Raw genomic sequence first — 22,242 nt, 5'->3', positions numbered from 1 at the left:
AGCCGACCTCAAGTGACTGTTCAGTGTCAGGCTTCTGGCCGGCTGTCTGGCCCAGCCTCTGCCCTCTGCAGATAAGCAGGTGGGGAGGATGCGGCCAGGAGGCCTCCCCAGCGCCTCCAAACGCTGAGCAGACTCCACCAGCATTTTTGTTGGTCTTGCCGCCTGCCCACCCTCCATCCTGGAACCACAGAAGCTGTGCTGGGCTCTTGCCCCCCCAGGGCTGTGTGAGGGGCTGGAGGCAGGCCCCAGGGTCATGAGAAATCCAGAGAGACCACCTCAGGGGGCCGTCCCCCTCTGCCATCACACATGGTGTGACCCCTCAAGGGGACTCCTGGAAAGGAAGGAGGTGAGCACGGGTGGTTATTGTGTCGGCCAGCCCTGGGGCGTGAGCCCGGAGGCAGAAACGGGCCCTAGCAAGCCCTGAATGACTCCGGGGATGAGCTGAATCCTAAAAGGACCGTTCACCTGGGTCTTGTAGAGTCCAGAACGGAAGGTGAAATGTGCCTGCCCCGTGTGGGATGAGGGGCGAGGTTTCAGAAGCCTTGTGAGTCTGGGGACCTAAGGACGTGGTCTGCAGTCACTGCTCAACCAGCCAGTGGGAAGGGGGCTGCCACACAGCAGGGGCCTCAGCCCGCTCCAGCGCTCTTCCCCTGTCCGTGCGGTGGCACAGGGTCTGGCTGGTCCACTGCCACGTATTTTTAATGTCACCCCATGAGAGGAGGCCTTGGGGTGACTTCAGCCTTGGGAGCGGCTCCTTCTCAGAAAATTGCCCGGCCCACCTCCGATGACGGAGTTCAGCCACTGCTGCACACGTTGTGACCCCCGCCTCACCATCACCGCTGGTTAGACCAGAGGCGCACAGCAAGCCAGGCAGGTCCTCTTCTGGGACCCAGACTCGAGTTGGCATCAACGCTCCGCCTCCTCTGGTTGCGGGAAGTAAGATGGAGCAGGCTGGCCACTGTCCACCATGTGTGTGGAGACAGAGCAATGAAGGCCATGTGGCCCCAGGGACAGACAGCCAGACACAGCAGCTAACTCAAATGATTTGTAATGGTTTTCGATTTGGTCTCAATTTTCAACTTTACAACGTAGCCTTGATTCCTTCCCATACATTTGCTTCTTTTTCTCTTTCTCTCAACCCAAGGAGCCTTGATTAAAGCATGGTCACAAAGACTGATCCATATGAGGCAGCATTAATAAAAGTATAGAGTCTAGAATAAGGGAGGTGAAAGCCCTTCTCTGCTCTGTTCTGCTCAGTTTCCACCTGAAGTGTCATGTTGGCTTACAGATATAGAACGCTAAGAGGATATAGCCTGGCTGGAATGCCTTGAGGGGAGAGAGACCAGATCAGAAGGGGCTAGAATACTGTCCGTGATGTTTACCCTGGAGAAACTTGGAGACTGGGGACTGCGCCTTCATTCATGTGATGGACCAGTATTTATTGAGTGCCCACTGGGAGCCTGGTTGGGCAGCCAGGGCCCACTACGCACAAGGTTGAGAACAAAACAGGTGCAGCCCCTGCTCTCAAGGAGCTCACATTCTAGTGGAGAGAGAAAAAAATTATTTAAAAAATAATAATTTCAACTGAAGAAAATAAAACCCAGCTGTGGGATTGAATGACTGGGGAGCCGCTTTAGATCTGGGGGGTCGGGGAGGCTCTTGGAGGAGATGACATGTGAGCTGAGACCTGAATGGCAAGAAGGAGCTGCCATGGCAAGATCTGAGGAAAGAATCAGAGCAGAGGAACCGTGTGTGCAAAGGCCCTGCGGCAGAAACAGCAATAGAAAGATGGCTTGGTGGCTGGAGCAGATTGAGGGAGGTGGGAAGGCAGGCCCAATCACATAGGACCTTAAACGCCACAAGAGGAATATGGTTTTATTCCATAAAACCTGACACATAGTAGAAAATATTAAATCAGTGAATGAATAATCAGGGCTGTGCCTTCAATTAACTCATTTCTGTCACAATTGTAAGCACCCAAACATTTGCTGAATATCTGTGGCCCCGAAGAGGTGTGCTGGTTCTCTACTGCTGCGTGACAAGTCGCCCCAAAGCTTAGCAGCTTAGAGCAGCAATGGTCATCAGTTATCTTGCGTGGCCTCTGTGGCTCAGATTCAGGACAGGCTGAGCTGGCAGCTCTGGCTGGGGCCTCCTGTTGCTGCGGTCAGAAGGCGATGGGCTGGGGCAGCCTAGAAGGCTCCATCCCTCACGTGCCACCAGGAGAAGGGATTCCAGCACCGAATCTTAGCAGCCAGAGCATGAGTGCTTACCCCGTGCCAGGTAGGGTCCTGACATCTCCACATGTTGATGCGTCTGGTCCACACAGCCAGCCACCTAGGACATAGGTGCTATGAATATGCTCATTTCATGGACGAGGGAATCAAGGCCAGAGAGGTTGAACCACTTGCTTCAGGCTGCACAGCCTGTGTGGGCCAAGCTGCCCCTCTGGGCCAGGCCAGAGCCCATCTGGGGTGGAGCAAGTTGGCTCTCCCTCACACCAACTCCTGGAAAGGCTGGTTGGCTTCACCTCCTTGCAAGCAGGGCCTGTCCTGGGCCTGGCACAGGGTCGGCACTCAGTAGCCGTGGGATGCCCTAAACTGCTGACCCGGAGGCTGGCCCGTGGGACTGCCGCCGTCTCTGGTGGGCTTTTCCCGCGGACCTCAGGCCCAGCTCCGCCTCGCGGTGGTGCGCAGCGGCACCTTAAGGCCTTGGGAATCTGGCGCTTCCCACGCGTTCTGTCGCTGCGCCCTGGGCCCAGGCAGCGTCCTCCCTGCCTGGACAGGTGAAGTCCTCCTCACCGTGTCCCTGTGGTCACCTCACGGGGCTGTCCTGTAGTTTTAGAGCACATTTACTGCGGTTTCATTGTTGTGACGTGTGACAGACACACAGGCGTAGTGCGCAGTCTGCGTTTGAATGCCCCCAGAAGCAGACCCTGGTGCAAGGATTTGGGGCAAATCATTTATTTGGGAGATGGTCCCAGGAAGTAGGGAGTGGGGAAGTAAGACAGGGCGGGCGGGAGCCGATAAAAGGCGTGTTCACGAGCAGGTGACCGCCAAGGGTGACTGCCGAGGGTGACCGGGGCCCCATCCCTTCGGGGACCTCTGGGGGACACAGCCAAACACTCTCAGCACTGTCCCTCCTGGACCAAGGAAGCCGGGAGTTCACGCACCGACTCCATCCTCCCGGGGTGGGGCTGCTCCCAGGGGCCTTGAGCATCACCCCCGCCCCCAGCCCACTACGTGTGTCAGGACTGCTCCACCCTCAGGCAGAGAGACCCAGGAAGCTGTCCGCAGAGATGGAAACTGGCTGCAGCGACCTTTGGATTAGGCCGGGGGGCCTGGGGGGCTGCACAAGTGTCTGCTGCACACACACGTCCGTGTCTACACAGGACCACGTGTGTCCAGCAGAGCAGTTCTCAAAAGTGGGCCGTGGCCGTGGCCGTGGCCGAGTGGTTAAAGTTCCCGTGCGCTCTGCTTCGGCAGCCCAGGTTCACGAGTTCGCATCCTGGCACAGACTGACTCCACTCACCAGCCGTGCTGTGGGGACATCCCACATGCAAAGTGGAGGAGGACTGGCACAGATGTGAGCCCAGGGCTGATCTTCCTCAGGCAAAAAGAAAAGAAAAGAAAAGAAAGAGGAAGATTGGCGACGGATGTTAGCTCAGGGTGAAGCTCCCTCACCAAAAAAAACAGGTAGGGCGTGGGGTCAAAACTATTTTCATAAACTTATCAAAGAAGAATGTCCTCAGCTATCTGGAGAGGCTGTTGAAATACTCCCCTCCTGGCTACGTCTCTGTGCAAGACCAGATTTTCTTCACACGCTTCAACCCAGATGACTCATCTGGCTTCCAGGGCCTGGAGTGGCTGTGAGGACCCAGCTGTCTCCTATTAAGCCAGACCTTAAAGAGACTGGCAAAAAGTTAACAAATGCCACTCTTCTCACTAAAATTTTTTGTCTTGGAAAATACAGTTAGTTTTCATTAAAAAAATACCTGAGGGGGCCGGACCTGTGGCCAAGTGATTAAAATTCTGCGTGTGCCACTTCAGCAGCCCAGGTTTGTGGGTTCGCATCCTGGGTGCAGACTGACTCCACCATCAGCCATGCTCTGGGGACATCCCACATGCAAAGTAGAGGAAGACTGGCACAGATGTGAGCTCAGGGCCAATCTTCCTCAAGCAAAAAGAAAAAAAAAAGAATTGGCAATGGATGATAGCTCAGGGTGAATCTTCCTCACACACACACACACACACACATATATATGTTATGGGTTTACTACTGTTATTTTTAATGATTTAATATATGACTGTTTTTAAAAGTTTTAGTTTTAATTTCTAATATGGTGAATGTTGATAGATATAGCCCACATCAACAAAAGCCCTGAGGGTCCTCAGTAGTTTTTAGGCGTGTACACGACATGGAGCAGAGCTGGAGTCTGGATTCAGGAACTCTGACTTGAAATGAGGAGGAGTGCGGGCAAATGCCAGGACCTGCAGTCAAACAGCCCACGTGGAATCTGGCTGTGTGACTCCACGCAGGGGCTGTACCTCTCTGAGCCTCAGTCTTCTCATCTATAACAAGGAGTGATCATACTTGGCTCATGAGGAGCTTGTGAGGATTAACTGTGGGTAAAGTGCTTAGCACAATGCTGGGACCAAAGCCAGTGAAAATAGGTGGGGCTCGTCATCATCACCACCATTATCACCACCATCACTGTCATCATTATCACCACCATCATCACCATCATCACCATCACCACCATCACCATCACCGCCATCATCATTCATTATTTTAACCACATTCCAAAAAATGATTAGAGTTTCAGCAGATTCTGAGTTTGGACCTGTCAGTCTGCCTCCTCAATGCATGCATGACATAAATGGCCGCTTCTCAACTGTGGTATCCTGGTGCCATTTGCACACAACGACTACCACCCAGGGAGGTGCAGTGCCTTACTGTTTTCAAAGCAATTTCACAAAACAGTAATAGCTGGCCTCTCTCACGTGGCTGTATGCAGGCCCTGTTCCCTGTGGTCGGAATCGTATCTATGCACACTCAGAGCAAACCTACCACCCCATTTTTGGGTGAGGAAGCTGAAACTCGCAGGCCACAGAGCTGGTGCACCAGGGGCCAGCTCTGCACCCCCACCTCCAGCTCTCAGTCAGCCACTCTTCCTTCCCCAGAAACCAGAGAGGAGCCAGAGACTAATGGTGGAATTCAGGCTTTCGGGGATCCCCTGGGCCCTGCTGAGAGCCAGTCATCTGCAGCCCGGGGGCAAGTTTCATAGTCTTGGCTTATCACGCAAGGTCCGCGGCCAGGTCTGGAGGCGGCTCTCCCCTTTGATGAAGGCATTTGGGTCTCAGCCAGGATCCATCTGCACTTTGGCTCACTGTCCACTGGACAGCCTTGGACCATTATGGGATGGGACCAAGCAGGAGAGTGGAGAAGTGCTGCTGCCCACATGCTGAATGACTTGGAAGTCTCCTCTCATCTGCAAGCCTTAAGTTTCCTCATCTGTATCTGCGAACCTCAGTGGAAGCCGCTCTCAGGCGGGCTGCTGTGAGAGTCCTAGGAGAGTGAACAGAGCCTCAAACTCCCGTGTGATAATGACGACCACCATCCCCGCACGCGTGGTCCCAGAGAGCACCAGGGTGTGGCGGGGCGCACGCTCTGGATCCATGTCTGAGCATCTAGGGCAGCGCCATCCAGTGTGTGCGGGAGCCGCAAGTGTGATTTACAATTTCTGGCAGCTGCATTAAAAAGTGAGAAGAAGCAGGTGACTGCAATTTTAATAATGTATTTGTATTTCACCCATTATATCCAAGATATTATCATTTCAACACATGATCAGTATAAAATATACTAATTAGGGGCTGGGCCAGTAGCGCAGTGGTTAAGTTTGCATGCTTTATTTCAGCAGCCCGGGGTCCACCGGTTTGGATCCCGGGTGCGGACCTACACACCACTTGTCAAGCCATGCTGTGGCAGACATCCTACATATAAAATAGAGGAAGGTGGGCACAGATGTTAGTTCAGGGCCAGTCTTCCTCAGCAAAAAGAGGAGGATTGGTGGCAGATGTTAGCTCAGGGCTCATCTTCCTCAAAAAAAAAAACACACCCACATACTAATTAGACATTTCACATTCTTTTCCTCATCACCATCACCGGTACGAGGTGATAGTACTGATCACACTAAGTGTAGTGTGTAATTTACACTTACAGCACATCTCAATTTGGAGATTGTCATGGAAATATTTGATCTTTACTTAGACTTCAGGACATTCATAGTTGGAACCCTGGACTCCGGTGCCCAAGTTGATCTGAATAGATGTAAAAATTTTCTGGTAACTGCAGAGAGTGTTTAAAATTAATTGAAAGTCAATACAGGTGCAGGCCCAGTTCTCGGTGGCCCTGCCCCAGTCCGCAGGGGACACTCCAGACAGCCCAGGGGCACGGCCTGGGAGGGGAGCAGGGTGGGCGTTCCTTCCACAGCAGGCACCCGCAACAGGAGGCCGGACACATGGGAAAGACGGTGCGAGAGCCCCACAGCCGCAGGAAGGCGCCCTTGGAGACGGGACAGAAGACCTCGAGCCCCCAGCCCTACCAGCCCGTGAACGCGGATCCGCGAGGGCAGAGCAGCGGCGCAGCCTGGCGCTGTCAATCATGCGGCGGCGGGAGGCGGGGGCACGGGGGCGGGGCTTAGTGCCCAGAGGGGCGGGGCGAGGCTCGCGGACGGGGCGTGGCCCGAGGAGGGGGCGGAGCTAGTGTGGCCGCGGGGCGGGGCTCGAGAGGAGGCGTAGCGGGGGGGGGGGCTTGATCACTAGGGGCGGGGCTCCAGGGGCGGGGCGGGGCTCGCAGGGGCGAGGTCGGGCGCGGCGGAGTGCCCGAGGAGAGTGGGGCTGGGGGCGGGGCTCGGGAGGAGGCGTGGCCGTGGGCGGGACCGTGTGCTCGCGAGAGGCGGGGCTAGAGGCGGAGGGGCGGGGCCGGGATGAGCAGGGGCGTGCGGGCGGGGCCGTGCGCAGAGCAGGGAAGCTTCCACGGGCCCTCGAGTTCCAACTTCCCAGACAGACAGGCGCAGCCGCGGCGCTGGCCTCTGGGGGCTCACCCCGGGTCACCCCGGGTCGCTGCAGCCCGAGGGCTCCGCCAGGCCGGGCTCGTCCGCAGGCACGGGGCCGCCTGCCCCACACCTGCTGCCCTCCCTGGCACAGCTGGCCGCAGAGGTGGCTCCTCCGTAGGAGGTGGCAAGACTCCTCCATGACTGTCAGAGCCCAAGGGAGAATGCCTGGAGCCGCATGGATAACCTAAGAAATAATGCATAGGCCGGCCAAGACGCAGGGGCTTGTTCTGGAACCACCCCAGCCTCCGCCAGGCCCCTGTAGGTGAGGGTGCGCGTCTGCCCTTCTAAGAGGCGCCCCTCGTGACTGTCGCCGTGGCCCATGGGCTACGCTTGAGGGACTGTACCTGTCCCTCCTTTAACAATGACTTTGAAGGGCTTGCCACAAGCCACTCCAGATCCAGGGTGAGATCCATGTGTCCTGCATCCCAGGAGTTCATAGCCTGGCAGAATCCAAGGTTAGTTCAGTCCCTAAGAGGTCAGGCTCTGGAGTGAGACGATCGTCCATTTGGCAGTATTAACTGAGCTCCCACTATGCGCTGGGCACTGTGCTGAGAGCCCAGCGGACCACGGCAAGCGTCCAGTGGGGTATCACACCTTAAACAGGCCTGTGAAGTGAACTCCCCCTGGGAGAGCCTCACCCGGCGAGGCAGACTGGGTGGGAGCAGCATGTCCACTGCAACCTGAAGCTGCAGAGGAGCTGCACGGAGCAGCTCTTCGGAAGCCGGGGCAGAAGCCAGGGGCCTGGCGTCCGGCAGTGAGACCGATGTGTGGATGGGAGAGGGCGTGCAAGGTGTTTTCAGCCTCAGAGAGAAAAGACTGTCCTGGCTGGGAAGCAAGCCTGAATGGAACCAGGATCCAGAGAGAGGCTGATGTGGTTGCCTGGGCAGAAGCCTCTGGCGTTTGGGTTAGCGGTGGGGGTAGACTCAGGATGACGTCAGATGCTGGCTGGTCAACAGACCTGCATGTGTGGTCATGGGCACGGGAGCACTCTTAACACGAGGGCGTCATGAGGGTCAGTGGGGCAAGCCTGCGGTGTGCCTGCCTTGAGGGCAGAGCTCAAGGACCAACAACTGACTGGCCATCAGGAATGGTGGCAGAGCCTGATGGTCCACGTACGAGTCGAGGAAGGCCCAGACCGGGGGCTTCACGAGTTGAAGGGAGGGGCAGTCTAACCTGCGGCCAGGGTGGGAGTGGTCACTAGACCACGAAGGCCTTTGACTTCCTCCTGAGGCTGGTGGGGAGGGAAGCAGAGGACAGATCCATGTTAACAGGAGCCCGTTGGTTGCTGTGGGGAGGACTGAGTGGGGCAGGAGGCTTGGAGGAGGCGAGGCCATGGCTGCAGTGGCTGAGAGAGGATGGCAGTGGGAAGGGAAGGGTGAGCAAAGGCCTGCAGGGCGGCAGGTGACCGGCATGGGGCCTTGAGTAGCTCCACTCCTTCTCGGTTCACTTTGTTTGAGCCCAGCCTGTGGTGAGGAGGTGGGGACCTCAGGATGGGAACAGGGAAAGGGGAGGTCCCACGGCCTTGACCTGTGAGGGGCAGAGCCAGCAAGGAGCCCCGAGGTCTGAGGAGAGAACCATTCACCCCTCAGCCCCCTGGACGCTGACTGGCTTGTGGGCGGAGCTGCAAACCCATGTGCTCTGAGGAGGATGGAGGAGGCAACTTTTCCAGAGAGCACAACTCTGCTTTGCCCCTGGGTCGAGGCCTCTCTTTGTAAAGGTCACTTCAAATAGTGATCGATCCCCTATGTTGGGAGGCCTGGCTTATTTCTTTCTGTAAGAGGACCAGGATGCTTTCCAAGCAAACCTCCTCTGGACAGTCGGGTTCCACAGCTGCGATGTCGAGGTTGTGCGGGGTGCTCAGCTCGCAGGCGGCTCTGACTCTTGGCGAGCCTGCCCGTGACTCTGCCACAGTTAAAGACCAGCTCCGTGCCAAGGCCAGTCAGTGAGGTCGGGAGGCTCAGAGGAACCAGAGAGGAGGCTGCTAATGAGTGGGGGATCGCGTGGTCAGTGTGTCTGTGGGGAGCACTGCCCTGGGCGGGGGTGGGGCCAGGGGCTCCTGGCTGTAGGTCTGCCCCGTCCGCAGACCAAGCCCTGTTGGGACTGCCTCAGAACTCACATACGTGTTCTTGGCGGGGGCTCTTTGCACCTGGACCGCCAGAAAGCAGATCCTGGGGCGAGGTCTGGTGTAGGATTTCGCTGGGTGAGCACTGCAGGGAGTGAGGGGTAAGAGGGCGTGAAGGGGACGGAGGAGCCAGTGGATGACCGTCCCTGAAAAAGCCAAGCAGATCACATCTCAGGACTGTCCAGGGGAGAAAGGAGAAGAGTTTTTCCACTGGCTCCCATGGGTCAAAGGTCAGCTGTGCTCCCTTTCTGCATTGTGCACATGTGGACACGGTCAGGGTCAGGGGTCACAGAGCTCTGGGCAGGAGGCAGCAGGAGGGTGGGCATGGGAGGGCACTGCCAAGGGTGGGGGCCTGTGTGACCTCACTGTATATGGCCACACTGAGCTGGTTGCTTGGCAGCCACTGTCAGTGGTCAGCCCTTCGAAATGGCATCTGATAAAGGCACTGGCCTCGCACCCACTCTGGAGGGCTGGGTGGCCCCAGGAGTGCAGTGTCACCTGAGACAGAGCCCTGGAGAGCCCCCAGGCTTGTGGCCCCAGGTGGTTACCCCCTGAGAGATCAGGGCTGTCACAGAGAGATGCTGGAGGCACCTGGGGCAGCCACGGCAGAGCATGGTATTGCCTGGGCAGTCAGGAGGGCTGGCAGATCAGGGACTTCAGAGGTGTTCCCAAAGAATGAGGGGAAGTTTGCAGAGAAGGTAGGGGGATGGCATTCCAGCAGGGTGTGACAGAGAGCAAGACACTGGCGATTTCAGCAGCCCTACGTGGTTGGCGCAGGTGTGCAGGGGATGGGGCAATGTGGTGGGTGGCCACAGCACCGGAACAGGGTGCCAAGACCCTAGGGGTGGCTGGGGCTGACGAAGACCATGAGGAGAGGGGTGAAGTGGTCAGGCTCCCTGTGCCTACCTGCCTCGGGCGTGATGCTCAGAGCCTCCTGTCTCCCTCCTCTGCTCCCAGCCAGGGGCCCCCAGGCAGGAGGGGATGCTCTTCCACCTGCTCCTCCTCGCCAGTGCTCTGCTCCGGCAAGCTGGGGCCTGCTGCCCACTGTCCACCTGCGACTGGCAAGGGACACTTTCCTTCCTTCCCTGAGCCTGAGCGAGTGGGCAAGCGACTTCCATCAGCAGGACCCCCGCCAGGAGCCAGTGATCAGTTTCATGCCAGTGACATTAAGGAAAACCAGTAGTACTGATGGGCCAGGATGGGCAACCAGCAGGAACCTGGAAAGGGCTCAGACTGAGGGGAGCGGGGGCTTTATCAGCGAGGCCTCCATTGTTGGGGAGCTTCCTGCAACTGAGGAAGGCGCAGGGTGTGCCCGGCCCTGCTCCACCCTGAGCTGACCTGGCAGCTCCAAGCCCAGCAGTGTGGGCAGGGAAAGGGCAGGCCCAGGGGGCAGCCAAGTTTGCACATAGGCTGCGCATTCCTCTTTCAGCTCCCACCAGGCCCCCAGGAGAGCCAGCCACTGTGGTGGGCCCAGATGTGAGGGTGGGTGAGTCAGCAAGGCTGGAGGAGGCCAGTGAGCACCGGGTCAGGGCTGCAGCTGCCCCGGAAGTCCTGGGTTTCTGTCCTGGCTTCCCTTGGGGTGTTGCTGGGGTGGTGAGATCTCGGGATTTCCCACGACGTGTTTCTTGGCTGCTGAGAAACAGGCGCATCCTCCCCCTCAGCGCCTAGCTCAGAGTGGCTGCGTGGGACTGGAAGGAATGAATCCTCCACACGGAGAGGCCCCATGAGTCCTCGCAGCCAGCCCAGGTTTTCCTGCTGTGGGTCTCCCTGCCTGAGCCCTCTCTCCAGCACCCCTGGGGGCGGCAGACGGTGGGTAGGTCATCCACAGACTGCCCTTGAGCTAGGCGCTTTCCTTCTCTGAGCTCAGTTGCTTCATGTGTTAGAAACCCTTGAGTATTATTGGTTTTCTTTTTTTTTTTCCTGAGGAAGACTGAGCTAACATCTGTGCCAATCCTTCTCCACTTTATGTGTGAGTTGCCGCCACAGCATGGCTGATGAGTGGAGTAGGTCTGCACCCAGAATCCAAACCTGAGAACCTGGGTGCTGAAGCCGAACATGCAGAGCTTAACTGCTACGCCCCTGGTTTTCTCTAAAGCCATTGGTGCCCTGCTGACCCCTGGCCCCCAGATCCTAATCGATGGAGGAGGTGGTGGCCCATCTCATGCATCCTTCGCCTCTTTGCACATCATGCTGGGCACTGGCTGGAACGTGTGGATGAGCAGAGCCCAGGGTACCCTGAGGTTGGCCAAGCAGGAGGGACTCCCTAACTCTCACCAGACCAGGAGTTCCTCGCGTTTCCGTGCTGGCGTCAACCTGTTTCCTCTGTTCCTTCATTCACCTGCTTTGAGCAAGTATTGATGCTGGACATTTTTCACAGCCTTCCCCCCAATATAATCCTAAAAACCACCTGGATGGTGGAAATGATCCCATTTCCCAGGGAAGCCACAGTGCAGCCCACTCTCCCTGACCTGGCCTCTGCTCTTGACTGCCCCTGCCACACCCTCATCTTTGCCTCGACCCCACTGCTGCCAGCGACGGTCATCCTTCTGCTCCCTCTCAGGCAGAGCTGGAGAGGCAGCAGATGCTGACCTGGGCCAGGCTGTGGAGGGCAGAGCAGGGCCGTCAGTCTTAGCTGTGTGTGTCACCTCTCTGAAGTCCCTCACCTTTGCTTGCCCTGCTAGCCGGTCAGCCTCAGGGGACACTAGACATGATCAGGTTCATGGCCGCAGCTCCAGGCCGTGTCTGCTGCTCAGGGGCAGGCCATCAGCCCCTGCTCTCCTTTGGCCCTCCTGTCATCCTGTCCAGCCAGACCCCAGTTTTACTGCTGAGATGGGAGGAGGAAAACAAGCTTCTGAAAGTTGGGTTCCCATGGAAAATGCTGATTGATTTCTCATCGGGCCCCCTTTACCGGCAGCTCCCTCTCCGGGTGTGGGTGTGACTGCCGCCTGACTCCTTGTAGCCGTTTGTAAAGAGCTCCTGGCCGCAGGCACCTGTTGGCATGTTTCTGTGTAGTGGGTTCCAACTTCTAACCCTCCACCTCAGCCAGCCCCGAGGCCAGCAGGCAGGTTCCAGACCTGACCTGGAGGCATGGGTGCAGAGCCAAGCGCCACTGCTGACTCTGGTGCAGTTACGTCCTGCAGGAGACAGCTGAATGCTGGGCCTTCGGGCAGCAACAAAGCAGAGTCACCAGGCCAATTCTAGATTGGTGGCAGGTGGGTTGGAGGGGACAGTTTGACGGCCAGCCCTGTGCCCGGGTGGGACGTGTCCCTTACAAGAACCCTGGGATCTGCTGATGGGAGCAGGATGTGGGCTAACTCTCTGCTGGATCGATTCCTGTTCTCCGTTTCCAGGAAGGGGGGCCGGGGAAACTCAGTGGGAATGTACTCAGGGAAATAAACAAATAACTCGTCCAATCTCATCAGGTCTCTGGCCAGGAGTCAGGAAAACAATATTTGGAAGAAACAGACAACATCGTTGCCAATCTTCATCTTTTTGCTTGACAAAGATTGTCCCTGAGCATTTTAACCATTTTAAGTGTACAATTCAGTAGCATTAAGTACATTCACAGTGTTGTGTAACCACCACCATTTCCTGAACTTTCTCACCATCCCAAACAGAAACTCTATACCCATTAAGTAATAATTCCCCTTGCCTCCTCCTCTCAGCCCCTGGCAACCTCGAATTTACTTTCTATTTCTATGAGCTTGCCTTTTCTAGATGCTTTAGATAAGTGGACTCCTACCCTCTTTGTCCGTTTGTGTGTGACTTCTCTCACTGAGCACCATGCTTTCGAGGCTCCTCCACGCTGTAGCCTGTGTTGGTGCTTCACTCCTTTTTACAGCTGAACCACATTCCATGTATGGATGGACCACATTGTATCTGTTCAGCCATTTAGGTAGAGTCAAGCAACAATGATTATATTACCCTTGGGGACAAATTAAACCTGAGTCAGCAGGTCCCCTCAATGACACGCTTGCCCGGCCCCTCCTCTCTCCCTGGGGGACCTGGCCACTCTTGCTCATCCAAGACTAAATTACTATCTTAATCCACAATGAGGAGCCTCATAGGACCCCGAGCTGTGGGGTGGCAGGACAGAAGTGGCTTTGGACTTGGAATCAGGAAAGCTGGCCTCGAGGCCTGGCTTGTCCTTAGGCAATGACTTCCCCTTCTGGCTCCTGTGTTCTCATCTGCAAAGGGGGTCTGATTAGAACTGAACGGATTGGCTGGGCTGCGGAACAGGCTGGGCTCCCCGCTGCCTCCTGCCTGGCAAGTAGGCAGGTCAGGAAGTTCTTCTGAGAATCTGTCCCCACTGTGCTCATCTTAAATTTATTTTGTGAATAGACTGATACATGTATATAGCAAAAAATCAAAACGGCGCAAAAGAGTATTTCAGTATGCTCCCTCCCAGAGAAAGGGTCCGGGCAGGGGGCTTGTGGGCGGGCATGCTGCTTTCTCCCAGTTGTAATACTGTATCTTAGAGATTCTTTCATAGCGATGCTCGGGGAGTGCTGTATTCTCTTTAACAGCTGTGCAGCAGGATACACTGTAACTTATTTCGCAGCTCCTGTGGATGGACAGTTACTTTTTTTCCTAGTCTTTTGCTACTCACAATTCTTAGAGGAGCCGTTCGGCAGACCTGCAGGGCGGGTTCTCAGATTTCCCTGTCTCTGTGTAGCCGCTCTTTCAGGGCCAGACCACAGGGGAAGCACTGGGAGCTGTTGGAGCTGGGTGGGTCTGGGGGCTGCGGGCCCGGCCGGCCGCTCTAGGGCTCTCCTCCCCTCATCCCCATTCCCCAAATGCTCCTGCCTCCCCGCCCGCCTCCCCCGGCCCCCGCCCTTGCTCTTGGGAAAGAGTCTAAAACCTTATGTCCTAAGCCTTTGAAGGACTTAGCTTGAAAGACTGGTTTTTAAACTTTTCTCTTTTTTTGCATTGAAACCCTTTATACAAACAAGATTGTCTCACGCCCCCCACATGTAAAACAGCTGCTCCCACTGACACACCAGGGTGGGTGGGGCGGAGGCTCACGTGAGTCTTCCTTCCTACCTGTGCACGGATTTGAAAATCCCTTGTTTAGGGTGTTGCCGCTAATGCTGAGTGGACAGCCCTCTGAGACTGTCCACCTCAGCCCTCTTGTTTTACTCCTGAGGGCAGAGCCCAGAGAAGGGCCCGCACAGAGGTGAGGATGCCTGCCCAGGATTCGCCCGCTGCCCCTCTGCCCTGGGCGGGTCTGCTTTCCGACACTGTGGGCACTTCACTAAAAGGTGGTGTGTCTGGGGGGTCTGCCCTGAGCAGGTGAGGGGGAGTTGGATGGTTGGGATTGGGGTCAGTGGACCTGTGCAGGTCGCTGTCAGTGTCCCCAGAGGGGAGCCCCCAGCTGCCCCCATGATTATAAGGGCAGGACAGGCGGAGGAAAGGGTGAGAGGAGCCCTAACCCTGCTGCAGTGTCTCTTCTGCCCATGTCCACTGCTGGCTTCCAGGTGAGCCTTTCTCTCTCTTTTCCTGCCCTCCCTGTGCCAAGCCATAGCCTGATTAAGAAGGATGATGGGGGTAACTGAGGGGACAGATGGCAGTCCCTCACCGGTTACATGTTACTTCTCAGTCCACTTTGACATGGTTCCTCTTAGAACTTCACAACTCCACCGCTTGGGGCCCCCACCCGATCTCGGAGATGTTCCCTGAGCACAGAAAGGAGGGAGGCCTCCCGGGCCAGGGAGCCAGCAGCTGGTGGCACCCATGTGTGTTGGCCTTTTGGTCATCTCCGTTGATGCGGATGCTGCTCGGAGACCCTGGCCACCACCCCTGACAAGGGATGACCCAAGGCAGCCAGATCCGGCCTTACCTGGGGGGCAGCTCCAGCTGTCTGTACCAGAGGCTGGGAACAGGCGGCCTTTGCAGGCGGCTCCTGGGACCCCCAATCAGCAGGACCCCACATCTCCAGCCTCCTTCTGGCTCTGCCCTTGGGAGGAGCTCCGAGGCTACAAGTCTCGAGGGACCTAGAAAAAGTCCAGGGTCAGATGGGACCGCAGTCAGGAGTTAAGAGGCTCCAGCAGGCAGGAGGAGAGGTGGGGAGGCCAGTCAGCACCTAAACGCCAGACTTCATCGAAGTCCACATTTCTGGCCTTTGAAGAGTGGGAGGGTCTGGGCCTGTGTACAGCCCGGCATCAGTCGCTGGTGGGGAGCTGGTCAGTGCTGGGCATAGGCTCTTGGGGTCCCCACCCCTCAACCTTGCTCTTTCCCTACACAGAGAGTCTGGGACCCTGGCCTGAGTCCAGCCACACTGTGGGCTCTGCCTCTCCCTCTGTGGGGCCCTTCCCCCCCTCCTTTCCGAGCCACCTCAAGGGTGGCAGAGGCCCAACCTAGTGGCCTGGGTGAAATGCCGGCAACCCTGGACTCAGCCCTGGCCTGTCCACTCAAGGGGCAACAGGCCTGGCGGGTGCTCTGGCTGTCATCACTCCACTTTGCGATTAGGGCCAAGCTGAAGGTGGCGGCCGGCGCGGCTGGAGCGGCGGGGGCCTCCCATCCAACCCCCAGACTGGTTGTGGCACTGGCACTGCGGGCGGGCCCCGAGCCACCTCGCGGTCCCCAGGGGGCGCTGCGACTTCACGTCTGTGGGAGCAAAGCGAAAGTCGCTCCTGACACGCGGGGCGCAGTTGCGCGTGGGGTACTGCCCGGGGAGGCCGGGCACTAGGGAACCGGTCTTTGGCGCTCGGCCGGGGCCGCCGGAGGAGAAGCGCCGCCCCCGCGCGCACGCCGAGCCGCGGCACCAAGGCTATTGGGGATGGGGTTCTTCTGGGACGTGCGCCCGCCGGCCGGGGGTCTCCTGTCCGGCTTGCCAGCCCCGGCCGGGAGGGCTGGCTGGGCACGCGGGCCGCGTGGAGCCGCGTGGAGCCGCGGAGAGGGTGGCGGGCGCGCCGGGCCGTCGGGGGAGCGCGGAGGCGGGCCCGCGGCTGAGGGCGGGGGCCTAGCTTATAAAGGCCCGCGGGCGGGCGGGCGGGTGGAGGGAGGGAGGGAGTTGCTAAGCGGCCGACCGGCCCTGCTCGGCCGCCGAGAGCCGCGCGCTGCGCTCCGCCGCGGGGCAGGGCTGACGCCGCAGCGGACGCGGGCCCCGGCCGTCGGCACCGGAAGGAGGAGAAGGAGGAGGAGGCCGCGGAGGCGCTCGGGTCCCCGCCGACCAGCCGGGGGTACTGGCCGCGGCGCTCCGCACGTGCGGCGACCCGCCCTGTGCGCCATGGCGCGTCGGCCCCGGTTGCCGGGTGCCGCCCCTTAGCGCCGAGGCGGCCCAGAGACCCCGGGACCCGGGACCCCCGGGCATGGAGCCGCACGTGCTCGGCGCTCTCCTCTACTGGCTGCTGCTACCCTTCGCGCTCCTGGCCGGTGAGTGGGGCGGGCGCGGCGGGCTCTGGGCTGGGACAGGGGCTGCGTCCCCGCTCCCTACTTCCCGGCTGGGCAAGGGCCGTGCGCGGGCGGGCGCAGAGATTCCCCGGGACGCGCGGCCCTGGGCGCCCGCATTCCAGAAGCATGAGAGCGCCGGGGAGGCCGGGGCGGCGCGGGCGGCCTCGGCGGGGCCCCCGTCCGAGCGCCGGGCTGAGAGGGCGGCAGCGGGTGGCAGAGGGATGGCACCCCGGCGCCCACGGGAGCGGGAGGCGAGTGCCCCCGAGAGCGCGGCTGGTGCCTTCGCCCGGGGCGCTGGAGAGGAGGGTCGCCGGCCAGGGAGGAGATTGCCCCTATGTTAAGGGCCGGAGTGCTGGTGAGGGGGGCACGAATCTCTTTTTCTCTTTCGTGTTTAAAAAAAAAAAGCGCAAACTTGCATCATGACTTCCTGACCAATCTTGGAGAAGGCGGGCTTCCTGCCTGGAGCTGTTTAATCTGGATCCTCCAGAGCAGAACTAACGTCCGTGCCCTGGGCTCAGGCCCTCGCTCTTCCCCTTCCCGTCCCCACCCCGCCAGCCGGACTGGGGCAGGCCCAGGCTTTGGAAAGAATAGTCCGGGTTCCTCCCTGCCCGCCGGCCCTGGCTTGCTCCCTGGGTTGGGTGGGAGAACAGCCCCTGGAGGCTCTGGCTTTAGGATCAGAGCTGGGTGTCCCCAACTCTGGCATCAGTGTCCCCTGCTGGCCGGGTCATCGGTGCCCCTTCCGAAAAGCATGTCGCTGTGGTTCTGTCCTCTGCACCCTTCCCTGCGGCCACTGTGCTGAGAGCACAGCACCCAGGAGCTCATCCCACCCCTCGCCCAGCCCCCAGCCCCCTCCATGCCGGGCTGTCCTAGTGGCCGTGAGCTGGACAGTCTCATTAAATTAATTCACTGAAAGATAGAGTGGTTTGCATTGTGAAAGTCTGTCTGTTGGGTGGAAATCCTTCAGACCATGGCGGGTGGGGGTGTTTTTATTCTGAAAGCCTTTCCAGAGCCTCTTCAGTCACTCCAGGTAGGCCTCTGCCAGCGTCTATTACAGGTCAGAGTAGACGCCCCGTGGGCCAGGAATGCAGGGGACCCAGAGCAGCCTGCACTGTGGCTCCCAGACAGACCATGTTTTGATCTGTAGCAGAGAAAGGTGGTGAAGCTTGGGGACATTTTCAGGACAGGAATCAATGAAAACCATTGAGGCCGGAGAGGAGGGTCTGAGTCAGCCCTTGTGTGGACAGACAGCCTGGGCTCTGCTCCGGAGAGCGCAGGGTCAGCCGGCTGTGCTCTGTGCCGGCTTGGTTTCCTCCTCGGGCCTCTAGACAGCCAGACGGTACAAACAAGCAGAACAGACCCAGCTAGAGGTCGGCGGAGGAGCTGGCAGTGTTGGGGGGAGTGACAGGGAAGGCTCTCAGAAGAGCAGGTTCACCCCTGCTGGCCACACCTGCAGCCCCCTGAGCACAGGGAGGGGACCCGTGAGGCCTGGGGGGAATCGGAGCTGGGCTCCTTCCTGAGGGGCGGCTCCCCGGTGGTGGAATCTCATGGTGCAGGGTCGGTAAACTTTTTCTGTAACGGGCCCCCTAGTAAATGTTTTCACATCACGAAATCTTCTGATATTTTTTCCAACCATTAAAAAATGTAAAACCACTCCTAGCTTGTGGGCTGTACCCAAACAAGTGGTGGGGCCAGATTTGGCCTGAGGGCTGGAGTTTGTTGATCCTTGAATTAGCCGGGGGTCCCGGGTTCTTCCCGGGTTCTTCCGGCTCTCTGGTGGCAGCTCCCGCCTCTACAGGCACTGGGCGGGGTGGGCCGGGGACCATTCTCTGGTCCTCTGGACGCTGCGCTGGCGCTCACGTGGGGTTCCCACCTGGGCCACAGTAGAGTCACCTGAGGGAGCTTGTTGATGAATTCTCTGTACTTCTTGCTCAGTTTTTCTGTGAACCTAAAACTGCCCCCAAAATAAAGTCTATTAATTAAAAAAATAATAAAGCCTGCTATCCGGGCCACGCCCACCTGGGTTCTGTGCCGCGTGTGGGGCGGGCTGCAGAGTTGTTTCTTCAGCTCTGGGGGAGGGTGACGTGGAGCCGCCAAGGCGCTGCCCAGCGACACCTGAGACTCTGGCGCTGGCTCCCGCAGGCATGGGCAGCTCCTGAGGGAGCCTCGCACCGTCCTGCTGATGTCGAGGCCCGCCGGCCTGGCTGGGATGGGGGGGCTGTTTGCTCCGCTGTCTTGTGAGGCTAGAAAGGGTGAGTTCTGCATGTTTTGGAAGTGAGAGACGGGTGTGTCTAAAGCCTTCAGAGAAGATTAGTCAGACTGGTGCCCTATGCTGGCTCGGGCAGCAGCTGAGGCGAGGGTCTGAGTCATCCTGGAGTGCCCTCAGCCCCACACCACTCCCTGTGCAGAAGCACTGCCCGGACAACGAAGAGAACGCTCTTCCTCGTGGCAGGGACTCTCCGACTCCCCCTGGGAGGGGTGACGCTGCCGCATCTCACCTGGGGGGTCTGGACCCAGAGCTGGAATCTTCGAGAGGGATGTCGGGCTGGGCGTCTTGTGATTCCCACAGGACAGGCCGTGCCTCCTGACTCTTGACCTAACGGGGGCGGCCAGGAACAAACAACGGAGCCGAAAGGCAGGTGGTTAGAACAGGAACCTCCTCGCCGACGGCGGAAACAAACCCGGTGCCGCAGTGTCGCTTCGCCTTGTGGGACCAGCCTCCCTGGCAGGCCCGCCCACCGCACACAGCCAGCCCCTGCGCCAGACTCATTATCACTGAGAAGTGCTGCCGTTTAGAATGGGGACACTTCCTCCTTTTCGTGGTGTTTCCACCAGCGCTGACTCAACACCCCTGTGAGGCGGGCAGGACGGGGTCCTCTCGACGAGACAGCGGAGGCCTGGACGCACGGCCTTGTTCGTGTGCAGGTGTGAGATCCAGGACTGCCCAGTAGCCCCTTGGGGGTGAACCATGCTGGGCTCAGAGCCAGCTTAGGTGTGGTCTGTCCCATCCAGAGGCCACACTCTGCGGGTGCCACTAGGAAGGAGAGCACCCAGGACTGGTGGCCTCAGAGCTGGGGCAGGCCCTGCTTTCCTCTGGGGAAGGGACGCTGCCTTGGTGTTGGCCCCCCAGGAAGACTGGATGAGTCAGCAAGACTGAGGCGCCTGGTTGACAGGACCGAAAGGGGGTGTGTGCACGTGCACACATGTTTGAGGGAAGGGCGGGGGTCCACCCAGAAGCTGAGCATGGTTCACCTGTGGCCATCCCTCTGGGGTCATCCTGCTGGCAGCCAGGCCTGGAGAGCCCCGGGCCCCACAGGGAAGGGTCCTGCAGAGGAAGTGTCGTGGCTGTGGGTGGGAGGAGTGCCCAGTCTCGCTCCTGGCCGCGTGGGGCGGGCTGCTTCCTGGGTGGCGTCTCTCCCATTCTGACTTGGCACTGAATTTGCTTTCGGTCCTCAGAGATGGAGAGGAGGAAGGGCGGCCTCCTCGACCTCACCTTGAGGGGCCCCATCCGCCCTGAACGCCGCCGCCGGGGCCCGCCTTCCTGGCCATCCTGAGATGGGGCCATCCCCGAGGAGTCACAGAGGTCCCCTTCCTGCCACCACAATCTTCAGCCCCCCGGTGCAAGCCACCTCTTATGGGAAGCGATGCATGGCCACTCTGGTCCTCAGAAATCCCCTTTTCCTTAGAATTCAACAAAAGTTGGTCTTTGTCATCTATTTTCGAAATATATAGACATTTTTTTATGTGGATTCTTTTTTGACGTAGATTCTTTCCCTCTGGTTACCAAAGCAGTTCTGTGCTTCCTCGTGGTGAAGACGCAGGCGTCACAGAAGCAGCTAACATGGCGCACAGGCTGCCCGGCAGCGCCCGCGAGGAGCGTCTGCTGCGTGCTTTCCCTCAAGGGGAGCAGGGTGGCCATGTCCCTGTCCCCAGCTCCTTGTCCCTCTCAGTTTGAGACTGTCCTGGGGGGTGGGGCAGGACCACCTGCTCTACCCTTGAGCTCTGTCCCACCCTTGACCTTTGAACTCCTCTGGCTCAGCCTGTTTTCTGGGTGAGGAACCCGGCTTGGCGACGGGTGGCTTGGGGACGGGGATTCACGCCCCCACCAGATCAGGGGCAGGAGGGATGAAGCTGAGGGTGGAGTTTTTCCTTCTCCAGGCAGGTGAGTTCCACACCTCCTGCTGGCAGGATGTCAGCTTTGGGGGCCCTGGAGTGGAGTTCCAGGTCAGGGCAGGCTGCACTGGGGAGGGAGAGGTCGTGGGCGGCAGCAATCTCTGTGCTTCTCTGAACTTGCCTCACCCCTTCTCTGGGCCTCAGTTTCCTCCCCTGTAAACGAGACAGTGAAAACTGGGAGGCTGCTCCAGCTCTCTGGGCTCCCCGTCCCCGGCCGCCCGGGGCAGGGCCGCCCTCCCACGCCGGCGCACCAGGCCGGGCGCAGAGCACTTTCCCAGATGTTCGGCTCCCGGCCGGAGTGCTGGCCGCCGACGGCCAGGTCGGGCCTCCGGGGAGCCGCGTGAAGGGGCCACCCACCGCTGGGGTCCGCGCGCACGGGGCTGCCAGGCCAGCCAGGGGCGTTCCCGGGGACGGCCGGCCCCCCGCGCCCCGCCGGTTCCTGCGCGCTCCCGCGGACCCTGCCCGCGCCTCCGGAGTTCATTCAAGCGTTCGCTCATCCGGGTCTCGAGGGCCCAGCTCTGGGCGGGTGCCAGGAGCCGACGTCCTGGTTTAGGGCCAGTGGTGGCGGCGTGGGAGGGGCTGGGCTCATTCTTCTCCTTCTAACCAGCCCGCGGTTTCCTGGCCGCCGAGGGAGGTCTGGGGTCCCGCCAGCTCGCGGCGCTTTGCTTCTGGAAGTGCGTTTGCTGGGCTTCACCGCGCTTCAGCGCACATGGGAAAGAGATGGCGCAGCAAATAACGCCCGACAAGACGGGGTCCCCAAACAGCGCCCTGCAAGACGGGGTCCCCAAATAGCGCCCTGCAAGACGGGGTCCCCAAATAACGCCCTTCAAGACGGGGTCCCCAAATAACACACTACAAGATGGGGTCCTCAAATAACGGGCTACAAGATGGGGTCCCCAAATAATGCCCTGCAAGACAGGGTCCCCAAATAATGTGCTACAAGATGGGGTCCCCAATAGCACCCTGCAAGACGGGGTCCCCAAATAACACCCAACAAGACGAGGTCCCCAAATAATGCACTGCAAGATGGGGTCCCCAAATAGCACCCTGCAAGATGGGGTCCCCAAATAATGTGCTACAAGACGGGGTCCCCAATAGTGCCCTGCAAGACGGGGTCCCCAAATAATGCCCTACAGAATAGGGTCCAGGCTGAGCAGGACTGTGGGTAGGTGAGCCCCAGAGGAGGCCACTCTGCTGGAGGGAGAAAAGTCGGCAGCCAGGCTGGGGCAGGGCAGGGTAGCAGTTCCAGGCCCCAGACCAGGGCAGCCCCCATAGTTGGACTCTGTCTCTAGAAAGAGCCGGGTGGGTGGCCTGGTGGATGGGGGTGCTGTGGGAGTGTGTTTCCTTCAGGGCTCCAGTGCTGGATGGGGTGGGGTAGGGAGATTGGGCCTGGAAAAGGGCTGGAGGGACCCGAGACTGGAACCCCTCCCCTGTTCTGATTTTT

At 59.1% G+C, this 22,242-nt stretch overlaps 1 protein-coding gene and 1 long non-coding RNA gene across 6 annotated transcripts in view; both read left to right on the top strand.

The window, feature by feature from the left end:
* Positions 1-16,228: 16,228 nt before the first annotated feature.
* Positions 16,229-22,242, top strand: part of PIEZO1 (piezo type mechanosensitive ion channel component 1 (Er blood group)) — a 65,831-nt gene continuing 59,817 nt past the window's right edge. For 2 of the 5 annotated variants that reach the window (XM_070613971.1, XM_070613969.1), the window contains exon 1: positions 16,233-16,610. Coding sequence is in view for 4 of the 5 variants with exons in the window: in XM_070613969.1 (XP_070470070.1) it covers positions 16,547-16,610 (64 nt within the window). In the remaining variant the exon portion in view is untranslated. Of the gene's footprint in view, positions 16,611-22,242 lie in introns of all 5 variants that reach the window. The other 3 variants (XM_070613970.1, XM_070613967.1, XM_070613968.1) reach the window with 2 other exon arrangements.
* LOC139082502 (uncharacterized) lies at positions 19,388-20,374 on the top strand. Its single transcript, XR_011538565.1, has 2 exons — positions 19,388-19,550; positions 20,082-20,374. It is a non-coding gene; the product is annotated as an uncharacterized lncRNA (long non-coding RNA).

Source organism: Equus przewalskii, chromosome 3, assembly GCF_037783145.1.
Source record: "Equus przewalskii isolate Varuska chromosome 3, EquPr2, whole genome shotgun sequence".
Taxonomy (NCBI): Eukaryota; Metazoa; Chordata; class Mammalia; order Perissodactyla; family Equidae; genus Equus; species Equus przewalskii.
This window is presented reverse-complemented; position numbering and strand designations above follow the sequence as displayed.